This window comes from Carex rostrata, chromosome 11, assembly GCF_964058835.1.
Source record: "Carex rostrata chromosome 11, lpCarRost1.2, whole genome shotgun sequence".
NCBI lineage: Eukaryota > Viridiplantae > Streptophyta > Magnoliopsida > Poales > Cyperaceae > Carex > Carex rostrata.
This window is the reverse complement of record NC_135928.1, coordinates 11,092,220-11,111,533: the sequence shown is the minus strand read 5'-3', so window position 1 is coordinate 11,111,533 and position 19,314 is coordinate 11,092,220. Positions and strand designations below refer to the sequence as shown.

The 19,314-nt window shown below is 36.7% G+C and overlaps 4 protein-coding genes across 8 annotated transcripts; 2 read left to right on the top strand and 2 right to left on the bottom strand.

Annotated features, from left to right (window-relative positions):
* Positions 1–2,059: 2,059 nt before the first annotated feature.
* LOC144562478 (uncharacterized) lies at positions 2,060–4,167 on the bottom strand. The gene is made up of 3 exons (XM_078311712.1): positions 3,846–4,167; positions 3,330–3,517; positions 2,060–2,596 (listed from the first exon to the last, which is right to left on the bottom strand). The coding sequence occupies exons 1-3, from the start codon at positions 4,067–4,069 to the stop codon at positions 2,412–2,414; spliced, it is 597 nt and encodes a 198-aa protein (XP_078167838.1). The 5' UTR covers positions 4,070–4,167; the 3' UTR covers positions 2,060–2,411.
* A 604-nt stretch (positions 4,168–4,771) lies between these two features.
* Positions 4,772–7,190, top strand: LOC144562475 (uncharacterized). 4 transcript variants are annotated; one of them, XR_013514095.1, is made up of 5 exons: positions 4,772–4,932; positions 5,278–5,445; positions 5,636–6,156; positions 6,257–6,822; positions 6,964–7,190. XR_013514095.1 is itself a non-coding variant. In XM_078311711.1 (4 exons), coding segments are annotated over exons 2-4 (1,008 nt in total). In that variant the 5' UTR covers positions 4,772–4,932; positions 5,278–5,656; the 3' UTR covers positions 6,965–7,190. The 4 variants fall into 4 exon arrangements, 2 of the variants coding, with proteins under 2 accessions (XP_078167837.1, XP_078167836.1); XR_013514094.1 differs by having other exon boundaries at positions 5,278–6,156; XM_078311711.1 differs by having other exon boundaries at positions 5,278–6,156; positions 6,257–6,763.
* Positions 7,191–8,086: 896 nt separating this feature from the next.
* On the top strand, positions 8,087–11,496 carry LOC144562262 (3'-5' exonuclease-like). 2 transcript variants are annotated; one of them, XM_078311450.1, is made up of 8 exons: positions 8,087–8,386; positions 8,475–8,651; positions 8,877–9,007; positions 9,098–9,259; positions 9,342–9,452; positions 10,169–10,322; positions 10,393–10,552; positions 10,988–11,496. In XM_078311450.1, exons 1-6 carry the CDS (start codon positions 8,176–8,178, stop codon positions 10,235–10,237), a joined length of 861 nt encoding a protein of 286 aa, XP_078167576.1. In that variant the 5' UTR covers positions 8,087–8,175; the 3' UTR covers positions 10,238–10,322; positions 10,393–10,552; positions 10,988–11,496. The 2 variants fall into 2 exon arrangements, with proteins under 2 accessions (XP_078167576.1, XP_078167575.1); XM_078311449.1 differs by lacking the exon at positions 10,393–10,552 and having other exon boundaries at positions 8,088–8,386.
* Positions 11,497–15,083: 3,587 nt separating this feature from the next.
* Positions 15,084–17,214, bottom strand: LOC144562474 (putative indole-3-pyruvate monooxygenase YUCCA5). The gene is made up of 3 exons (XM_078311708.1): positions 16,398–17,214; positions 15,935–16,306; positions 15,084–15,591 (listed from the first exon to the last, which is right to left on the bottom strand). Exons 1-3 carry the CDS (start codon positions 17,073–17,075, stop codon positions 15,367–15,369), a joined length of 1,275 nt encoding a protein of 424 aa, XP_078167834.1. The 5' UTR covers positions 17,076–17,214; the 3' UTR covers positions 15,084–15,366.
* Between the last annotated feature and the right edge of the window lie 2,100 nt (positions 17,215–19,314).

The following is a 19,314-nucleotide window of genomic DNA, read 5'->3' as shown; positions in this document are numbered from 1 at the left end:
ATACTATATAGAAAATTGTATACAAGTACAATTTTTTTTTACAATAAATAAAGCTCAATTAATCCCTATTTCTTAAATGCAGCTCCCCCTCTTATTTAGATTGATCAGTGACTGCAAAGGAAAGATCATTCTAAAACTGATTAAAGTCGGTTCAAGTTGTGCAACTTTCTGCCGACTGATGAAGTCATAATCTGGGGGTATTTGGGCCGGTTCAATAGGAGACAAATGGAGCTTATTTATAATTCTTTATATTTGGGCCGTTTCAAGCCGAGACAAATATAACGTCTTCGATTTAAATTTTCGAGTTAAATATATGCTAGTCGGCCGTACTTTAAGCTGGCAATCCAAATTGAAGGACAATGCAGTCAATGGCATTGCCGCATTGGCAAGGATAAGTTCTGAATTAATTCTCAAAAAAAAAGAAAAAAAGGATAAGTTCTGAATTGATTACTATTCCCCGGTTTCCAACGGTACCACAGGAGATACTCAGAAGTCAGAACCCTTGTGCTGATAAGTGATAAATACGACCACATTTTTAGCTCGTTTTCTTTTTCAAGTTCAATGTTTTGAGCCTACATATTTTATTCCTTTCTCCTGGATGCTAACAACTTAAGGAGAGCTATATGTCGTAGCTATATTTTTTAATTTTATGATGATAACGTGGCAAATCTAATACGTAGAACCTTTGGTGTGTTTTTTTTTTTTTTGAAATCTAGAACCTTTTGTGCTTCTTCCAAGCCTATGTTTAAGTCGAAGTTTTTGTCTGTTGTGACTTTTTGTGTTAGTGTTTGTTGTATGTTCTTTTTATTCTTTTTTTTTTTTTCTTTCTTGTTATGATCTCATGTTTTTAATTGGCAGCTTTTTAATGGGATCTTTGGTGACTGTTTCAATCTGATCGATGCAATTTTTGATTCGGTTTTGATTCAGTGTCTCTATTGAGACTTCTAGGTGGTGACTTTCTCAATCCGGTTGATTCAGTTCTCGGTTCAGTTTTGATTCAGTGCCTTTACTTGAAATTTCTAGGTGGTTACTCTTCTAGTCTAATTGATTCAGTTCCCAAGTTGATTTGATTAAGTGTCTTCTCTGTTTTGCCAGAAAGAACGTGACAAAATATATGTACCGAGGAAATAATTACTAAACTACTATTATTATAATCAAGCAAGAATAATCTAATTTATATCTAAAGAAATGCACATGTTTTTAATTTGTTATAGATGAATGCTTTTAAAGATACTCGTTATCTAGTATTATATATCAACCTAGTGTTTTGATACGTAGTACATATTGTAAACACTGATATAACTTTCTTGATATACTATTATGTGCTTAATGAAATATATACCCGGTTCATTAATACCTACCGGCTTTGTACCACAAAAGAAACACAATTTTTTTTGTTTTTTTGAAAAATGGCCACTATCTGCCCATTCATTCATCAAATTTCTCTCTGAAGAGGCACTCTAGCAATCGCTCTATTATACATTTTTCATCCCAAACTCGTTCATCAATAAACGGCAACCTCCAGCACCCAAGTATTACTAACAGTTGATTATTTCATCATTTTTTGTTACATAAGTCATATTTTACATAAAATATGGTTCACAATATTAATAATAATCAATTTTTGGCATTACAAGATGTTGGTGCTGAGAAGTCCCCAGTAAAATTCCACTAGCAAGCAAAACAATTTCCCACTTTAGAAACTGGGATTAGTAAGGAATCAGATCTCCTGCCCCCTGTGGTGCAGGAAATTCCTGTTCTCAGAGTCACTGCAGGGTGGGTCCGGTTACTGTTAAAGTGTTTAGAGTTAAAATAGTTTTGGGTTTAGAGTTTAATGAGAGCCCACTTTGCAGTGACTCTGAGACAAGAATTTCCTGCCCCCAGAGGGACAGACGATTCGGTTCCGATTAGTAATTCAAAATCCAATATGTAATGGTTATATTAAAATTTAAACTTTGAATAATTAATGAAACGGATGAGTTGCATTAATAGCAAAATAATTTCCCACTTCAGACCAGGCAAGTAAGAAATCTCCAGCAAAATCTCACAAAACTCTATATAATCAAACATTGATAGGTCTCCCACTTATCTTGGAAAAATATAAAAAATTTAAAGCCCTGGACTCATCAGCAGAGCTTATTTAAGAGTACAAACATAATATACAGTCATAACATAATTAACTCGGAGAAAAAAATGAACTCCACAGTTTACCTCTCCCAAAGTAAACTAAATGATAAATGCACCTAAGCTAACATAAAAAAATTTTCCGAAAATTTCCATTTTGCCTGTTCTGAAAACCTTTATTTATCATTCTAAAGCAACATATCTAATTATCTATATCCCAAGTGATCAAAAGCTTGTATTGTGTGAAACAAAAGGGTAAAGAAATCAGGGAAACAAAATTGAATCTACTACTGAGGTACAGTGCCACCTTGAGAGTCGCATGCTTTGCAGTCTGTAGGAGGTGGGGCTGTGTTATCGGGGACACTTACTCTAATGGCTTGGATATTCCCGTCTTTAGAAGGTATGCTCAATATGGCATCCATGATAAGTATCTCCCATTGACGATGTCCCAACAATGATAACCAATTTTCATCTGCAAATTATGTCTCAAATTAAGATTAATAAAGATATATTGCTTAGGACCTTGCATGTCATGATAGATATAATGGTAAAACAGTAGGTCAATTAAGTATATTCCATTGATATTAGTTTGAATGGTATTTAGTGTTGTTTAATGTTTGCCACACAATTCACAGAGGCAACATTCAAGTACCAGTATGAACTAATACAGGCCTAAGTTGAAATAGAACCATGCTCTCTCCAAGGTGTTTAGAAACTTGCATGTGAAGATGGATATGACAGTAAAATAGTTGGTCAATTATTAATCTTTCGTTGATATTAGTTTGAATGGTATTTAGTGTTGTACCAGTATGGACTAATACAGGCCCAAGTTGAAATAGAACCATGCTCTCTCCAAAATTCAGTGTAGAAATTTTAATACAACAATGGTCTAGTGAAACACCAATTGTTTAATCATCTTGTTTAGGGATCAATAATAATTAACATTTTCAAGTTGTCATTACTTTTTTATGCTGAACCAAGATCCAAAACAATAGGGGCTTAAATGTAAAACGTGGGTTTTGGCTAGAGAAAGCTTGTAGTTCGATTAATCTGTACTGCCTATTACTAAATGTTCTTTATCACGAGTATATTAGCCTCTAATGGGTCAGAATACGAGAATATGGGTCAACCACTTTCAAAGTAAACAACAATAATACGTCATACAGATCTTCGATAAAAAAGGAATTATGAAACTTTTAGAGTACCTCCGGATTGAACAGCCTTGAGTTTTAAAATGCCAGAGCCTTGGGGCCCAGAGATAGGACAAGTGCAAGAAACAGAATGCCTCTTTTGGTTGACAGCAAGAGAAGCATTGTACCAGGGACCCCTTACAATTGGCTCTCCAATTGCCTCCACAATTTTCTTGTTCTGCCTTGCCTTCTCCATTGCCTGGCTGCACTCATTAATACAGTATACTGACAATTAACTATTCTTCTGCTTTAATTTAATAGCTTCACTTGGTACTTGTACAGGTCAAGAACCTTTTTTTGTTTTCCCAGTTTATGGCTGAACTAGATCTTCAATTAGGTCCTATACTGTAAATTCAAAGATAAATCTTCACCAAAGAACCATAGCTGACATTTCTAGGCTAGGTTCAAGGTTTTTGTTCCAGTTGCAGTATAATTACTTAGCTCTGTTAATAGATTATCTATTAGATTGAATGCAGAAATGAGGGTTCATCTTCCTATTGAGAGAGATAGAGAGAGAAATAGAAGACTTACTCAGTGCATCCATAGAAGATCATAAGATCACTAATGCCGCTAATAGTAACACCAGCAGTGAGACCGATCAGCAGGAGCTGGGCCACGCGGCGGCCGAAGTACGCCTTCTTCTCCGCCTCCGGAGCAGCAACTGAGGAAGCGGAGCAGAAGCCGTGACCATCATTTGCTATCGATCGGAAGCGAGTCGGCGTAGCCAGAGCTGCTTTTAGGCGGCGAAGGAACATGTCTAGCTACGCCGTGGCCCGATCTCAGTCGTGCAGAGAAATGAGCAACTGAACAAGGCTGGAACCGCGTATAACATTGATGGGCTAGGTCTTGATTTTATTGGGCCGAGTCTTGATTAGGTCTGTATGTCATTTGAAGGCCCAATATGAGTTTTAGCGGACTTATATCTTTGGGCCACAAATACAAATGCGATATCTATTAATATTCAGATTATATTGGAAAATTTGGAAAGATCATCCTGGATCTTCGTTCGATAGGAGCAGATCCCAATCCGGTTGAGCTCGTATCCTCTGCATTAACTCAAAAAGGAATCTTTTGAGTTAATGTATCTGATCCGTCCAATTAACTATAAACTTCGTGCGGATTAAATCCGCACTAATATTAAAGGCCCCCCATGTTGTAGGCAGCAGCCGGATGGGCTCTATTTTCAATCAGACGGCCGAGATGCATTAATCCAAAAGATGCTTTTCTGAGTTAATGCATTATATGCATACGATGCGGAGTCAATCCGGTTAAGGAATGAGTTCAATCATCTATGGTAACAGAATATTACTGTTTATATCCGTACTGTTTGATCAGAATCTTGGCCAATCAGGGGCCTGATCGGACGGTACGGATAAAAACAGAAATATTCTGTTACCTAAGGTGATATGATTATGAATTCATCCCTCACCATGTCCCAAATCTCGAATTGCTGTTCAATTGGAGAGGTTGTTCAAACTCTTTTTGCAGTAAATTGTTGATTACAGATAACGTGAAGAAAGCGATTTAGCAATTAACAAGGAACCAAATCCAAAATCCCCCAACACGCCAAGCTGTGATTTAAAATTAGAAGAATTCACAATTAGCCGATTCATTCAAGGTTAGATTGACGATTCGGACACATAATCGATCTAATACCTCTATTTTTAGTCTATTTCTCTTTTATTTTTCATAAAATTTGTGTTGTTTATGTAATTATTGTTGTTGATAAATATGCATTCGGTGGGGATCTGGTTTTAGCTTCGTGTTACAAGAGGATTTTGGGTAACTTGGAGAGAAGGGAACTGGAGATTGTTAGGCATTTGGGGATATATTTCTTTAATGCAAAATCTAATTTCTTTAAGATATCCCGAGAATCCTTAACAATTTCATAATGTGCTTATTAAGTTGTAAAACATTATTATTGTTCTTCTAACAATCTAATTGTTCTTTTAATTAATTGCAGTGCTTTCAAACTTAAGGTTGCCTGGATTCATTATTCTGGTGAGGCTCCTTCAAAATTATAATAAAGGATCGATTCCTTTTGTTTCTTTGAAGGCAACAATTACTTGTGGTTTCTTTGTCCCATTTAGCAAGAAAAATTGGCCGAACTTCGAACTAGCCTCGAATTCTGGTACAATTAGCGGGCAGAATTATCAAAACATCCTTAAATACAGTCGCCCATCTACTGAATACGGTATCCGTTCTATGGAATGGCTTTATTGTTTGTTCTAGTGTTTAAGCTGATCCTGTCATATAAATAACTTTACCAGAAATTTATTTTCTGGCTATAGTTTCTGATAGATCATTAATCTCTCTTCTAGTCCAAATCACATCTATTAAGCATGACAAACTCTACACCCATGACAAGTACCAGTAATGACCATTGCTCAACCGAAGAATGGGATGAAATTCGGTGCCCGATTTGCATGGATCACCCTCACAATGCTGTTCGGCTGGACTGCTCATCCATCAACTGTAGGTCCTTCATTTGCAATACCAGCTACCACCACTCCAACTGCCTTGACCGCTTCAAAAGATCACCCGTACAGAATATTACCAATAATAATAACGAAGAAAATGTGATCGAACTAAAATGCCCGATGTGTAGAGGGGATGTGATGGGATGGACAGTAAATGAGGAGGCAAGGCAGCATTTGGATAAGAAGTCAAGGGATTGTTCAAGGAATAAGTGTGAATTTCATGGGAATTATGAGGAGCTCAAGAGGCATGCCAGAAAGGACCATCCTTTCAACAGGTCGGTTGAGGTGGACCCGTTGAGGCAGCATCAATGGAGGCGGCTTGAGCAGCAACAGGAGTTGGGTGATTTAATGAGCGCAATCAGGTTTTATATTGTTATTTTCTTTAATTTAATTCCAAAAACATCTAGTGTGAATTTGATATAATGCTATGCCAAGAGTGTTCTGACTTGTAATTATGGTTAGGTCTGAGATACCTGGTGCAGTTGTGGTGGGAGATTATGCGGTTGAAGCTGATGAGGTTTCATCACTAAATGATGTGACAGTAGGGAATTCTGATGGATCTGGTTCATTGTGGACCACATTAGTTCTAGGACCCGTTATGGGAAGCCCGATTAGGTCATCTCTTGAGGAGTCTAGGGAGTCACATGTGGAACCCTCCACGGGTCATCCAAGTCGCAGGAGAAGGCGGCGTTACCTATGGGGCGAGATCCTCTTGGGCTTACAATATGATGATGATAGCAGAGGTCGTTCTGAGTCTCAAGATGATGGTGATGTCTATGATGACAATGGAAGTGATGATACCACTCGTGTGCGTAGGCAACGCTTAGATGGTGATGATGGCACCTTTGCACGCATTGGACATATTGGTGGTGATACAGCACAGAGAGATGATGATGATGGTGGTGGTGGTGGTGGTGATGATGATGATGATGGGGATAGTGATGATGGCACTGACATGCTACCTAGATGGTAATTATGCAAATCTTACCTGTTGTAGAAGGTTGTTCTTTCCCCACTGGAATGTTAATGTAATTTTTTAATTTTCTCTTAAATAGTAGATACCAGGTTTAGTGTATGTTGTTGTTGGTACTGCTTATACTGACTCGTCGGCGTCGTCGCCACAATTTTGTTCATCAAATCTATAATTAATTTAGTTGAGGCTTTTGCAGATATACCTCCCAGAGACAAATGGAATCTCATTGGAGCTCTATTCAAGTTTAGGTCAGATTTATGTGTGTTTAGGCTATTTTAGTCATCTAGCATTCTTAGTTTTTTCTGTCGTCACATGTAAATATTTAACTTAGATGGCAGTTTCTTTGATCTAGATTTGTGAATAAATCTTTGTAAATTGTAAATTGTAAATTGTATTGAAAAAATAAGGCACTATGTGATTTCACAGCATATATAGCGCAGGCCTCCTTGATCTTGATCTAAGACTGCCAAATTTCAGCTTGTAATTAATGGCTAGCTCGTGTTCGATTCAAATTTAGCCCTAATTTAACTTGTTTAATTAGACTTTTGACTAGCTCAAATTCAAAATCGGGTCCAAAATTATTGGGCTTTACTTGCTTAAAAAGACATAACTTGTTTAAATATGACATGCTAGCCGCGCCACGTGAACCGAACCCCGGCAGTGCATAGACCTTTAATACAGTAAGCCTATTGCACATTCGGCCTCTTACGATTTTCTGCGGCCCAAATGTAATATAGTAAGCCTATTGCACATTCGGCCTCTTACGATTTTCTGCGGCCCAAATTTAATATAGTAAGCCTATTGCACATTCGGCATCTTACGATTTTCTGCGGCCCAAAATTTAATATAGTAAGCCTATTGCACATTCGTCATCTTACGATTTTCTGCGGCCCAAATTTAATATAGTAAGCCTATTGCACATTCGGCATCTTACGATTTTCTGCGGCCCAAAATTTAATATAGTAAGCCTATTGCACATTCGTCATCTTACGATTTTCTGCGGCCCAAATGTAATATAGTAAGCCTATTGCACATTCGGCCTCTTACGATTTTCTTCGGCCCAAGCAAAAGAGGATGCCAAATTAGAAAAAAAAAAAATTGATCGTTCGTTTCCTCCTCGTAGTTCATAACAGCTAAGGTAACTCGAATTTTAAATTTAGATCTGGACCGTGCAATCTGTTTTGCACGAATATTAAAGATTCTTGTGCATTCCACCTCGAACTAGATTGGCTCGGATTCTGATCGGACGGCCCCAATAAAAACCCAAACTTTGAGTTACCTCAGAGGATACGGACTCTTGTCCTCCCGCTACTCCGGCTCCAAAACCTCTTTTGGGAGTTTCGAATTCTGATTTCCCTCTCCAGTCACCATTCTTGATTCTTCCCTGACGACCGCGAGAGAGAGATTCATGGGATCAAAAGTAGAAACCGACCCTGATCCATGGGATGATTTCCAGTGGGACCCAGTGTCAGAGGCAGAGCTCCAGGCCATCGAAACCTCCTATTTATCCTCTAAACGGAGCTTCTCCGCTTCCCTCTCTCGTTCCGATTCTGATTCCTCTAAAGAAACCAAGTACCGACGCTTGCCCAACTGGAATGTTGCTCCTGCCTCCTGCCATGGTTCTTCCCCCTTTTATTCCTAATTCAGCTATTTTATCTCTTTCGGAATACTTTGTAATTATATCTTTAATTTTTTGTTTGTTTACAGCCGACCGAAGAACCAAATACCAGGCAATGAAATTTGGAGGGCGGATAGATTACTGTCGAACAGCTAATGAAGTAGAGAGAGCTACTATGGAGCTTTTAGACAAAATTAAATCAAAAAAAGATCTTGGTCAAGTTTATCTAGGATTTGACATTGAGTGGAGACCTTCATTTATACGAGGTTTGTTTGTCTGTACATGATTTCTTTTCCAACCATCATTGATTGCCTCATGATTGGTACCAACCAAGAGAATTTACATTAGAGAAGTTAAAGTGAGATGGGTGTAATCTGACTTGTATCAATTGCATTAGCCATTTTACACAACTTCCACGTTGTGGTGTTTGCTGAGGTTTTAACTACAAATAATCGATTTGATGAATTTATTAGAGCTTTGAATATGTACAGGAGAGACTCCAAGAAAAGCCGCTGTAATGCAAATTTGCATGGATACTTCTTGTTGTTACGTTATGCATATAAATCATTCTGGAATTCCGCCTGTACTGAAGTTTCTCCTGGAGGACAGCTCATCTATTAAAGTAGGTATAGTATTATGCAATCATGTGTTAAACAAAAAAAAGTGTATTCTGTTTATTTTATTTATTACTTACTATTTATTTGTCTTGAAGGTTGGAATATGCATATCAAATGATGCATGGAAAGTGTCAAATGATTATGATGTGCATGTACAGCCGGTGATGGATATATCTGGTCTTGCAAATATGAAGCTTGCGGGACCTGCTAAGAAATGGAGTCTCTCTTCTTTGACTGAAACTATCACATGCAAAGAGGTATTACTGTTCACGACTACTTAAATTGTTGAGTACTTGTGTTTGCTTTTGTAATTTTTTTTTTCTATTGACTATTTTGCAGCTGGAGAAACCAAGTAAAATAAGAATGGGAAATTGGGAAGCAGACATTTTATCAAAAGAGCAACTCCAGTATGCCGCTACAGATGCTTATGTATCTTGGTTCTTGTATGAGGTATATAACCATATGTAAAGGAGCCTTGATATGAGAAACACACTTTTATTATCACAACTAGTACACTATACTCGGCTCTACAAATCACTCAAGGCTATTGCTTCTCTCTGTGCACATGGAAAAGATTACCTCACTCACCTCTTACACACTTGGATAGGATATTTCACTCTGTTGCTATTCTTACTTGGAGGTTTGATCCAAATCATAGCATGACACCCCTATTTATAGTTGGCTATGAAGGTCAAATGAATTACCTAAAATGTTGTAGGTGTACTTGAGTATATATAGATTTTATGGTGGGATAGAATTTTGGTCAAATATAGAAAAGAGTTTGGCTACTTTGTACAAAATATCTAAAGAAAATATGTGGAGGTTTTATATCTTCATCTTTCTAGAAGCATTTAGCTAGTGTCATGTATCTCAAACTTGTACATTACCATTCTTGAGAAGAAGTCGGTGATGAAATTTAACACCTCATAAAGGTAGAACGTGATTATGAGTTTATTCATATGTTATTCAACTTGGTTGGGTAATTTCATCCTCAGAAAATGAAGGCCTGTATGAGCACATATTTTCATATACAAAAAATAGTTAAATTGAAAAATCCACTTAAAAAAGTGACCAACGCTATCCAATTTTGTAATCCATTGTTTATTATTCAGCAAAATACTCCTATTTGTGAAGTAAAGAATGTTCTTCTTTTTGCTTGTTTGCAGGTATTAAATGGTATGCCAGATTTAAACACTGAAAAGGGGAATGCTGAGAAAAATAATAATGCATCATGACAGACATTCCTGGTGGATTATTGGGTGCTATGCTGTCACAGTTTTAATGATCTGTAAGATCTCTCTTTGTGGACCCCTCAAACAGGTACTTTTTGTGCTGTACCTTCATTCTTTTGTTGGAGCAATTTAACTAATGTAAACATATTATCAACCAGGCATGGGAGATTTTCCTCTGGCATTCTCATTGTTGATTGGTGGATGTTTTTAGGGACAATTAAAAAAGAGTTCCTATATTTTCTCTCTATATTCTCCGCTTCATCTTGTGCAATGTTGGACTGTCATAAAGTTGCAAATTTATGTACTAAATTTAAGAAGGTGCAAGTCTGGTCAAATATTCATCACATAGTAATACTGAAACCCATACATTGGCTTAAAAAATTTCACCTTTGCTAACCTTTGGGGGTGTAATGGAGTTGAGCATAACATATGTACCTTTCTATAGTAGACCCTAGCTAAAATATAACCTACAGTGCATAATAGTGCAATTGAGCCCATATGATCATCACATGGATTTGGGCCCGTGGGCCCTCCTGTAACTAATCATGGGACCTCCTTTTATTTTATCAGGGTCCCATGATATGGTCCTCAAATGATCAGGGCCCTCTATGTTTCTTAGTCCTGAGATTGTACCCAAGCACACGAGGGATCCATGTGTATTTCGGCCCCTCAAACAGTATACTAAATATCTCTTCTATCAATTCATTGTTGGCTTCATACTAATCTTTGGAGTTTATAACTGAAATTAAACAGATACTTGCTAGAACATGATAATGGGGGCATGATTTTCAGAGCAGTTTAATTGTATTGTACGGAGAATCTGTAGCAGCGTACATCCAGGTACCATAGTAAAATGAGGTGAGGGCCCAAAATTATGTAGAGTCAGATGGTGAGCTCCAACTCACTTTCTTGAGATGTTAAGCCCAATTAATTTTTGAAAACTGCTGGAATGCTTCTTGCTCTGTCTCCATCAGGTCTTTCTAGCACTGGTTAAAACATTCCCTGGTCCATAAAATGACTCCTTTTCTTTTGTTTCTCTGCTTTTTTTATTTTTTTTTATTTTCCAAATGTCTAGCTCAGCTAGTTTTCGTGGCCCTGTTCTTTAGGTTAAGTAAATGGTCCATCATGAACCTTGAATAGAAGTGAAGACTTGGTTGTTGTTTCTTTAAGAGTAATGCATCAATTAGTGTTTTTTCTTTGCCATGGTTTACATCTATAGATATCTGGCGTCAAGAATTTAGTTGTTTGAAATTGTTTGTTGATATTATAATTTAAATTAACAGTTCAGAATGTTAACTTTTGTCGACAGATCAAATACAGATTATAATTTTCATTAAATGTTTACATATATTAACCCTTGGGATTCATATATGTACCTTATCACTCATTAATGCCTCTGGGGCCAACATTTAGTCGGTTTCTCAGAATAAATTCAGGGCTTCATGATATCTTCAAAAAATGAACTGTGTGCATTAAATGTCTGCAAGGGTTCAGGTTTGTGGATTCATGTATGGAATACAATTAATTTCTGAAAATTCATTGAAAGCAATATGGTATGATGGCCTAATGCAATCAATCCAAAAGTATGTAATGTCAGGCTAGCTTGGCTGGGTCCTAATTAAAATGGAACATAAAGACCACTAATATATTGTAGGTCAGAGACCATGCGTTTGAGGCCCCAAAATATCCATGTGATGTATATAATGACTCTTTTCTTTGCTCATTTTTCTCTGATCCTTTTTCTCTGCCTAGTATTTAAAGCAAAGGCAAAGTTATCTATGGATTTTTGATTGCATAAATCTATAGTGCTGTTTTACTGCTTTGGCTGTGGCTGCATGCTATCAAAGGCCTATGCATGTCTGTCCCATCTATTTATAAATCAGGATTATTTTTTTATTTTGCTTTAAGAGTTGGTTCATACATAAGAAACTCTGTTATTATTGGGTTTTCTAGGCAATTGCTTAGAGAGTGGATCAAATCTGTATGCACATAGTTGAGGTTTAACACATGACAACCTTGCTTAATAGAATATTATTAGGAAGTCGACACGAAGGAAAAAGCAAATTTGTGAAGTACAAAAAAGATATTTGCTCCTTACATATCGTTTATACTAGGATTTTGGTCTAGGTGGCAGTACTAAAAATAAATAATATAAACAGGAAAAGAAAAGAAGCTTCCTAGAGATTCAAAAAAGAGGCAACTAAGTTATAGTGCACACCCTTTTCTGTATCTTGATTTGCTCAAACTTAAAGTAGCACCAAGTTCAGTTTCTCTAAGAGAAGTAGCCTGTTGATCCAATTCCACTAACAAATGTTTAGTGATAGAGAATATTTGGAGGGCCACCCTTTTATTGAGTCTTTCTTCTTCTTTGATTCTTCCTAGTTAGCAATGTAGAATAAGGCCACTTAAAGGATCTGAAGCTGCTAGGAAAATTGGTAGTAAAAGAAAGCACCAATTAATCTACTAAACAATTCTGCAGGCCCAGTGATCTTTTCTAAACTTTTATACTTAAAATCATCTCTCTGTTTAAAAATAATCTGAAAAGGGATTTTGATACATGATTTGGTGGGGTTATAAGTTACATTTGGTTGGTTGTTTCTAATTCTATCTGTGGAGGGGTCATGTTATCTGCATATGGTAATTAAGACAGCTCAGAGACAATGAGAGGAGCTGAGCTTTATTTCATTTTCACAATAATTTGAAGACCTTCAACGAATTTTTGTTCCTTATCATTTCCTTCTTTATAACACACTTTCCATGTATTAACTTGTGGACATAAAAATGGCTTAATTAGAAATTAACGAAACGCAATAATATAAATTGCAGTTCTTGCTGTTGCTTTTGTGATGGTTCGGAGATGTTGGTCCGGGTTCAGTTGATGCTTTGTACTTTTATCACTCTGAAGTCTGAACAGGTCTGTAGCTTTCTTTGTGTTAGAATCATAAGTTATGGGTAAGGCATAATATCTTAAGTGTTAATCATAAAAAGGTCAATGCAAATCATAAATTTATACCAATCTGACTAAGTTACAGTTGGCTCTGTGAACAGTAACCTTTTTATTATAGAAGACTTGCTGTAACTTCAGAACAAATTTTACCAAAGAGAATTTACTCCAAGAAAGAACCAAGTCGGGATAAAGGAGGAGGGTCGTGATAGGCGTGGCGAGCCAATGATAGATCAATGGTCCAAAAACAGTCATTCTCTCGTGAAATGATACCCATAGATCTACCTTGACTTTATGATTATGATTAAAGGTGGCAAAAAAGCTCGTAGCTCGTGACTCGTATTCGACTCGCTCGCTAACAACTCATTCTTTGTTGGATCGAGTTGTTAACGAGCCATTTCGCCACTAGCTCGGTTAAGAATTAATGGGTTCAAGCTCGGGCCTAGCTTGCTCACCAGCTCGCGAGCTTGCTCGGCTAGGCATCAATTTGTGTGCATTTTATATTGTCCAGCTCGGTCCAAAAGGTTTGTAGAATTTATTTTCTTCTTAAAACAAGGTCTAGTCAAATCCAGCGAGCCAAATCGCCAGCTCGCGAGCTAGCTCGGTCCAGCTCGTGACGGCTTCAAGCTGAGATTTCAGCTCGGATCCCTAAAATCAACTCACTCGTGACAAGTTCAAGCTAGGCCCAACTTGTGATGAGCCAGCTCGTTGCCACCCGTAATTATGATTGTTGTTGTTGAATTTACTCCAAGAAAGAACCACCTTTAAATGATAGAGGGTGCCTCTGCCCTGCTGCAGCTTAAGACTGATGTAGGATATAGGATCTAGGTAGTACAAAGGACCATGGAATCTAGGTCAGTAGAGCAGGCATTTATTTTCCATAAATGCTAAAGAGCAAACGGCAAAAAATTAAACAGATGGCAGGAGAGATCCCCAGGCTTAATACAAGCAAGTACAATGGCAAACAACTCAGTGCAGCATGTTGGTTAGTGAGAGGTTGAAAGGGATAGGTCTTTGGCCAGCTGGTTTTCTCTTCTGTGAGATTTTGTTTGTGTTTGTACCAACTTCCTAGATGGATTCTCCTGAAAGAGTGAATATATGGTACTATGCATATTACGATTTGGTCCATAATACGGATTAATATTTTTGTTTCCAAAATCTTATTGGTTGATCCAACCCGTCCAACATGATTTTTATATAAATATGTACTTGCTAACCAAATTTTAGATATTTTTTACTATTTTTTAAGATAGGTAGAAAATCAATGTTTTTGGATGGTCCAGAATTTTCAGATCAAGTGATTTTCTACCTATCTTAAAAAATTAAAAAATAGTAAAAAAAATTCTAAAAAATATAAAATTTGGTCTGCAAATACATATTCATATGGGGATCATGTTGAATTGAAAATAAAAACATTGATCCGTATTACGGACCAACCCGTGATGCATAGTACCATAGACTCACTCCTGAAAACTTAATTCTTCTCTAAATTTTAATATTAATTTCAATTCTGCATTTTAGAAATTATTCAGTACCTTTTTGGGTCACAATAAAAAAAGGGAAATTAATTGAAATTATTCAGAAATAAACTGGCTCTCTGTTCTTCTGTGCCATGTACTATTGGTTTTTGTCAGCTGATCTGAAATTTGGTTGGGTTTCTTCCACATTGTTTTAATTAATTCTTGTTAGAAAGGAATTCAGTAATTTGATTTTTGGCAAGTGAATTCAGTTAATTTGTTAGACCACAATGCAATAAAATTTGAAACATGCAGTTCTCACAAACAATTGATCAAGTATAATTTTTAGCACAAACTTTTAAGCTTAATGTAATATCTAATGAACAACAAGTCTAAAATTAAACTAGGAAGACATCTTGAATGAAATATAATCCAGGACAAATAATGCAAAATTTAAATGATATTTCCTTTGAACTCACATGTTGTACAATGTTTCTAAGTAGTAAATAAAGAAAAAAAAAATACAGAGCCGCATCATCAACAATAGTTCTCTGTACAAAGAGACCCAAAAATTGTCCCAAATCCGGGTTCCATTGTGAGAGGGCTCCATCACTCCCTTTGCTTTGTATACTACACACTATTCTACAGTAATATTTTATACTCACCAATAAACAAACTCATCAAAGAACCAAAGAAATTAAGGTAAAATCAGTGATTAATTAGCTGATCTTTTAGAATTGAGAGAAACATCTCCTATGGCAAGCACCAAGCCTAGTTGGTTTTGTATCTTCCTTCCATCCCTTGGCTATATCATTGGAAACTCTAACAGCATCAAAAGAGGCACCAGACAGACCTCGCCTTGTGAAACCGACTGCGTACAAACCGGATTTTCCTTTCCAGTTGTTGTTAGGGAACATACCCTTTGGGAATCCATCTTTGTTGAAGAAATCAGTTTCCTGTAGAATAAAATCACAAGCAGATTAATATTCATATTCCAAATTATAAACCTAAAAAGATTATTTATTAAGGCCATGTGATCAGGTGGTAGCTAACATGATCAAACTGCTATGAAGTCAGAACTGACCTTGCATATAAAATTTGGAAATGGTTTATGCACTGAACTGATTCTAACTGTCAAAAACTAATTTTTAATAACATAGTAGAACATGAAACAGAACATGCCTAATCTACCTATAAGATACCACATACCAGATTTTGGAAAAATTATTTTAAATGGTTTCATAAAATATGTTGAACTAATTAAAATTAAGCAAAAATATGAACAGAAATTATATTCACCTGAAGCCACTGTGGAACATTACTACGGTATCCAGTTGCCAGAATAACTGCATCAAAGTTGATAATGCGGCCATCGACTAATTCAACATTTTTAGACCAAAATCTCTTTACTCCAGGAACAACCTTAATGTCTCCTGACCGAATCTTACTAAGAGCGCCGTAATCGAGAACTGGAGTTCTTCCGCTTAAGTTCTTCAATTCTAGAGGTCCCATTGAAGGTCTCTTTATTCCAATGCTCCCTAGGCTTCCCAAAACAAACCATGCCAAGATTAGCATGATCTTGTCTACCATCCAAAGAGGCAACCATTTCATGAAGAAAACTGCCAGCTCAAATGTTGATTTGCCGAGCACTTCTCTTGGCAACACATGCATCTGTCCACATAAGAAACAAAGTTAGTTGATTTGAACCATACTTTACAATGTTGTTTTAGTTTTAGGTTAATAATTAATGAATGAAACTTACCGAGTCACGAACAACCATGGAAGGGAAGGCGTCATGGTCGCAGAGGTCAAGACAAACTTCCATGCCTGAGTTGCCACAACCCACCACAAGAACCTTTTTTCCACGAAACGACTCGCCGGATTTGTATTCACTGACATGGCTCACAGGCCCACAGAACTCACTGAGCCCATCCAAGTCAGGCATGACCTGCTCTGCATTCTCACCAGTGGCAACAACAAGCCACCTGCCAATGTACTCAACCTCTGCGCTGCGGTTACCAGCATCAGAACCTGAACTGATAGTCCTGACTCGCCAGAGCCCAGAGGTCTCGTCATACCTTGCTGATTGTACTGTTTGGTTGAACTTGGTGTGGGGGGTTATCTCAAAGTGCTTCGCATAGTTCTCCAAATATTCAATAAACTGGTTGCGGGTCGGGTACTCTGGGTAGTGAGCTGGGAAAGGCATCTTTGGCAACTGGCAAAATTGCTTGGGCAAATGGAGTTTGAGGCGGTCATAGGTTCGGTTTTGCCAGAGAGAAGCAAAGCAATCGGCCCTTTCAAGCATCATGAATGGAACACCTTGCTCTTTTAGACATGCACCAACAGCCAAGCCTGAAGGGCCGGCACCAACTATGATTGGCCCGTTAACCCACACACTCCGGCATGAGAAGAGATCGTCCATGTCGGATATTCTCACCATTGTTGCTTTCTATTTGCTTGTTGGTTTGTGTTTCTTTTGAGTAGTTTGGAAGTAGAAAAGTGTGAAAAAACAGTGAGGAGAGATGAAAAGAGGGTTTGAGTTTCAAGTGTTAACTGTTTGATTTGGTTTGAAATTGAATGGAGAGAAGGGGAGAAGGGAAGGTGCTTAAATAGGGGAGGGGGTGGTTCTGCTCATGAGAAATGCATGTGCCTTTTTTCTTCTCTGTTTTATTTTTGTTTTTTTTATTTTCTTGATTTTATTTTTTTCAAATGATAAGTCTGCCGCCGCTTCAATTCTTTTATATTTGTTTCTCTAGTATTAAATTGCTGAACAATTAAAAAATGTAACAAAGCCAGATATTTTAGTAAGGAGTTAGTTAACTGCCAGTCCATTTGACTAATGAAGGAGAACTAGTTAACTAAAATCTAAGACCTTAATTTGTTTTTTTATTGGATATTTTTAATTTCTGGATTTTATTTTAGATATTTTGTGATATTATATTCTGAGAATAACATGAAAGGTTGCCCCTGATAATATAAGCCCACCGTTTTGCCGTTGTAATTAGGGGTGGCAAAATAATTCGTAGCTCATGGCTCGATTAGAGGTGCTACTTTTATCCGATTATCCGGATCCGATCCAGAACCGAATAAGATCTGATCCGGAACTGACCCGGATCCGATTAATTTGGATAGAGTATGGTTTAAAAAATATAACTGGTTAAATTATGAGTATGGTTACAAAATTAATAATTTAATATCTAACCTGGATCCTAACCGGAACCGATACTGTAATGGGTAGGATATGGGTTTCATTTAATTATCTGACCCATAACCGAACCCGACCCGATACCCGTATAAATACTCGATAAAACGTATATAACTATTAATATATAAAAATATAACTTTGTATATTAATTTTTGCATAAGTCGTGGCGAGCCCAGTACTTTTTTGAATATGAGAAAATAGAATGCAGTGACATATTCACTATGTTTATACACATAGATGGATGCCAAATTTATTCCTTCTATAATAGCCGCATTAATTTTTTAAATAAAATTTATTACTATGGATACATCCTTCAATATTTGCCTTGATATCATTTGCATAATAATGAAAATTTATTGCTCTCATTGATATGTCATTTCTACAAATTATTAGTATTCCATTCATGAATTTTTTGAACCATAGAAAATGAAATCGCCCTCTAATATTTTACTTTTTAAAAATTATATCTTTTCTTCAATATTTTTTTTTTCAAAAGTTATTTTCTCTCCATCTTTCTGATTTTTTTGTGACATATACCTGCTCCGGATCCGGAACCGCCCCGTATCTGAATCGAACCCGATAATCTACAAACAAGTTATGGGTATATATCTACCCGGAACCAAAATATCTACGGGTAGATAGGTACCCGGATCCGAACCCGACCCGAATTGAAACAGATAAGTGTATGGATCGAAATTTGGACCCGAACACTTTTAGGGTACGGGTCCAAATATAATAGTATCCAGACCCGACCCGACCCGATAGCACCTCTAGGCTCGATTGTAATTCGTACTTGACTCGCTCGCTAACAACTCACTTGTTATTGAACTGAGCTGTTAACGAGTCAGCTCGCTACTAGTTCGATCGGTTCAAAATTAACAAGTTCAATCTGGGGTCTAGATTACTCGTCTAGGCATCAATTTGTGAATTTGTATGAACTTGTATGCATTTTATATTGTTCAACTCTAAATTTGGAGATTCCATGAAACGAATCTCCCTATTTCCTTTCTAGTAATGCTCCTAAAGAAGAACACATAATATGTAGGGGTGTTTATTGGGTCCGGTTTAGTCAGTTTTGAATCGAACTAAATTAGTATTGGACCAAACAGTTCATTTTTTTGGTTTAATAGTTTAGTTTGGTTTGTTTTTTAAAACCAAAATATAACATTGATTTGGTTTAGTTTGAAAATTTTCAAAACCAAAATAACTGAACCGACCAAACTTTTATATATTCTAAATTTGGTTTGGACTGCCCTGGTTTATTTCTTAATCAATTGCTTTAATATACTTCGGTTTATTATAAATCAATTGCTTTAAATAAAAAATAATATATTTCGGTTTGAACCAAACAAACGAAACAAACCGGAATAAAACTTTAGTTTGATTCGGTTCAATTTTATTTTAAAAATCAAATTATAACTTTAGTTTGTCTAGTATAATTCAGTTTCAACCGATCTGAACCGATGAAAACTTC

Excerpts from the sequence above, each read along its gene's own strand:
- LOC144562478 (XM_078311712.1), bottom strand. The coding sequence starts at position 4,069 with ATGTTCCTTCGCCGCCTAAAAGCAGCTCTGGCTACGCCGACTCGCTTC. Across the intron at positions 3,518-3,845 it reads ATCTTCTATGGATGCACTGA|CCAGGCAATGGAGAAGGCAA; the intron begins GTAAGTCTTCTA and ends TAATGAGTGCAG. Across the intron at positions 2,597-3,329 it reads CAAGGCTGTTCAATCCGGAG|ATGAAAATTGGTTATCATTG; the intron begins GTACTCTAAAAG and ends CATAATTTGCAG.
- LOC144562475 (XM_078311710.1), top strand. The coding sequence starts at position 5,657 with ATGACAAACTCTACACCCATGACAAGTACCAGTAATGACCATTGCTCA. Across the intron at positions 6,157-6,256 it reads GATTTAATGAGCGCAATCAG|GTCTGAGATACCTGGTGCAG; the intron begins GTTTTATATTGT and ends AATTATGGTTAG.
- LOC144562262 (XM_078311450.1), top strand. The coding sequence starts at position 8,176 with ATGGGATCAAAAGTAGAAACCGACCCTGATCCATGGGATGATTTCCAG. Across the intron at positions 9,260-9,341 it reads AAACTATCACATGCAAAGAG|CTGGAGAAACCAAGTAAAAT; the intron begins GTATTACTGTTC and ends ACTATTTTGCAG. Across the intron at positions 9,453-10,168 it reads TATCTTGGTTCTTGTATGAG|GTATTAAATGGTATGCCAGA; the intron begins GTATATAACCAT and ends GCTTGTTTGCAG.
- LOC144562474 (XM_078311708.1), bottom strand. The coding sequence starts at position 17,075 with ATGGTGAGAATATCCGACATGGACGATCTCTTCTCATGCCGGAGTGTG. Across the intron at positions 16,307-16,397 it reads CCATGGTTGTTCGTGACTCG|ATGCATGTGTTGCCAAGAGA; the intron begins GTAAGTTTCATT and ends TTATGTGGACAG. Across the intron at positions 15,592-15,934 it reads ATGTTCCACAGTGGCTTCAG|GAAACTGATTTCTTCAACAA; the intron begins GTGAATATAATT and ends TTTATTCTACAG.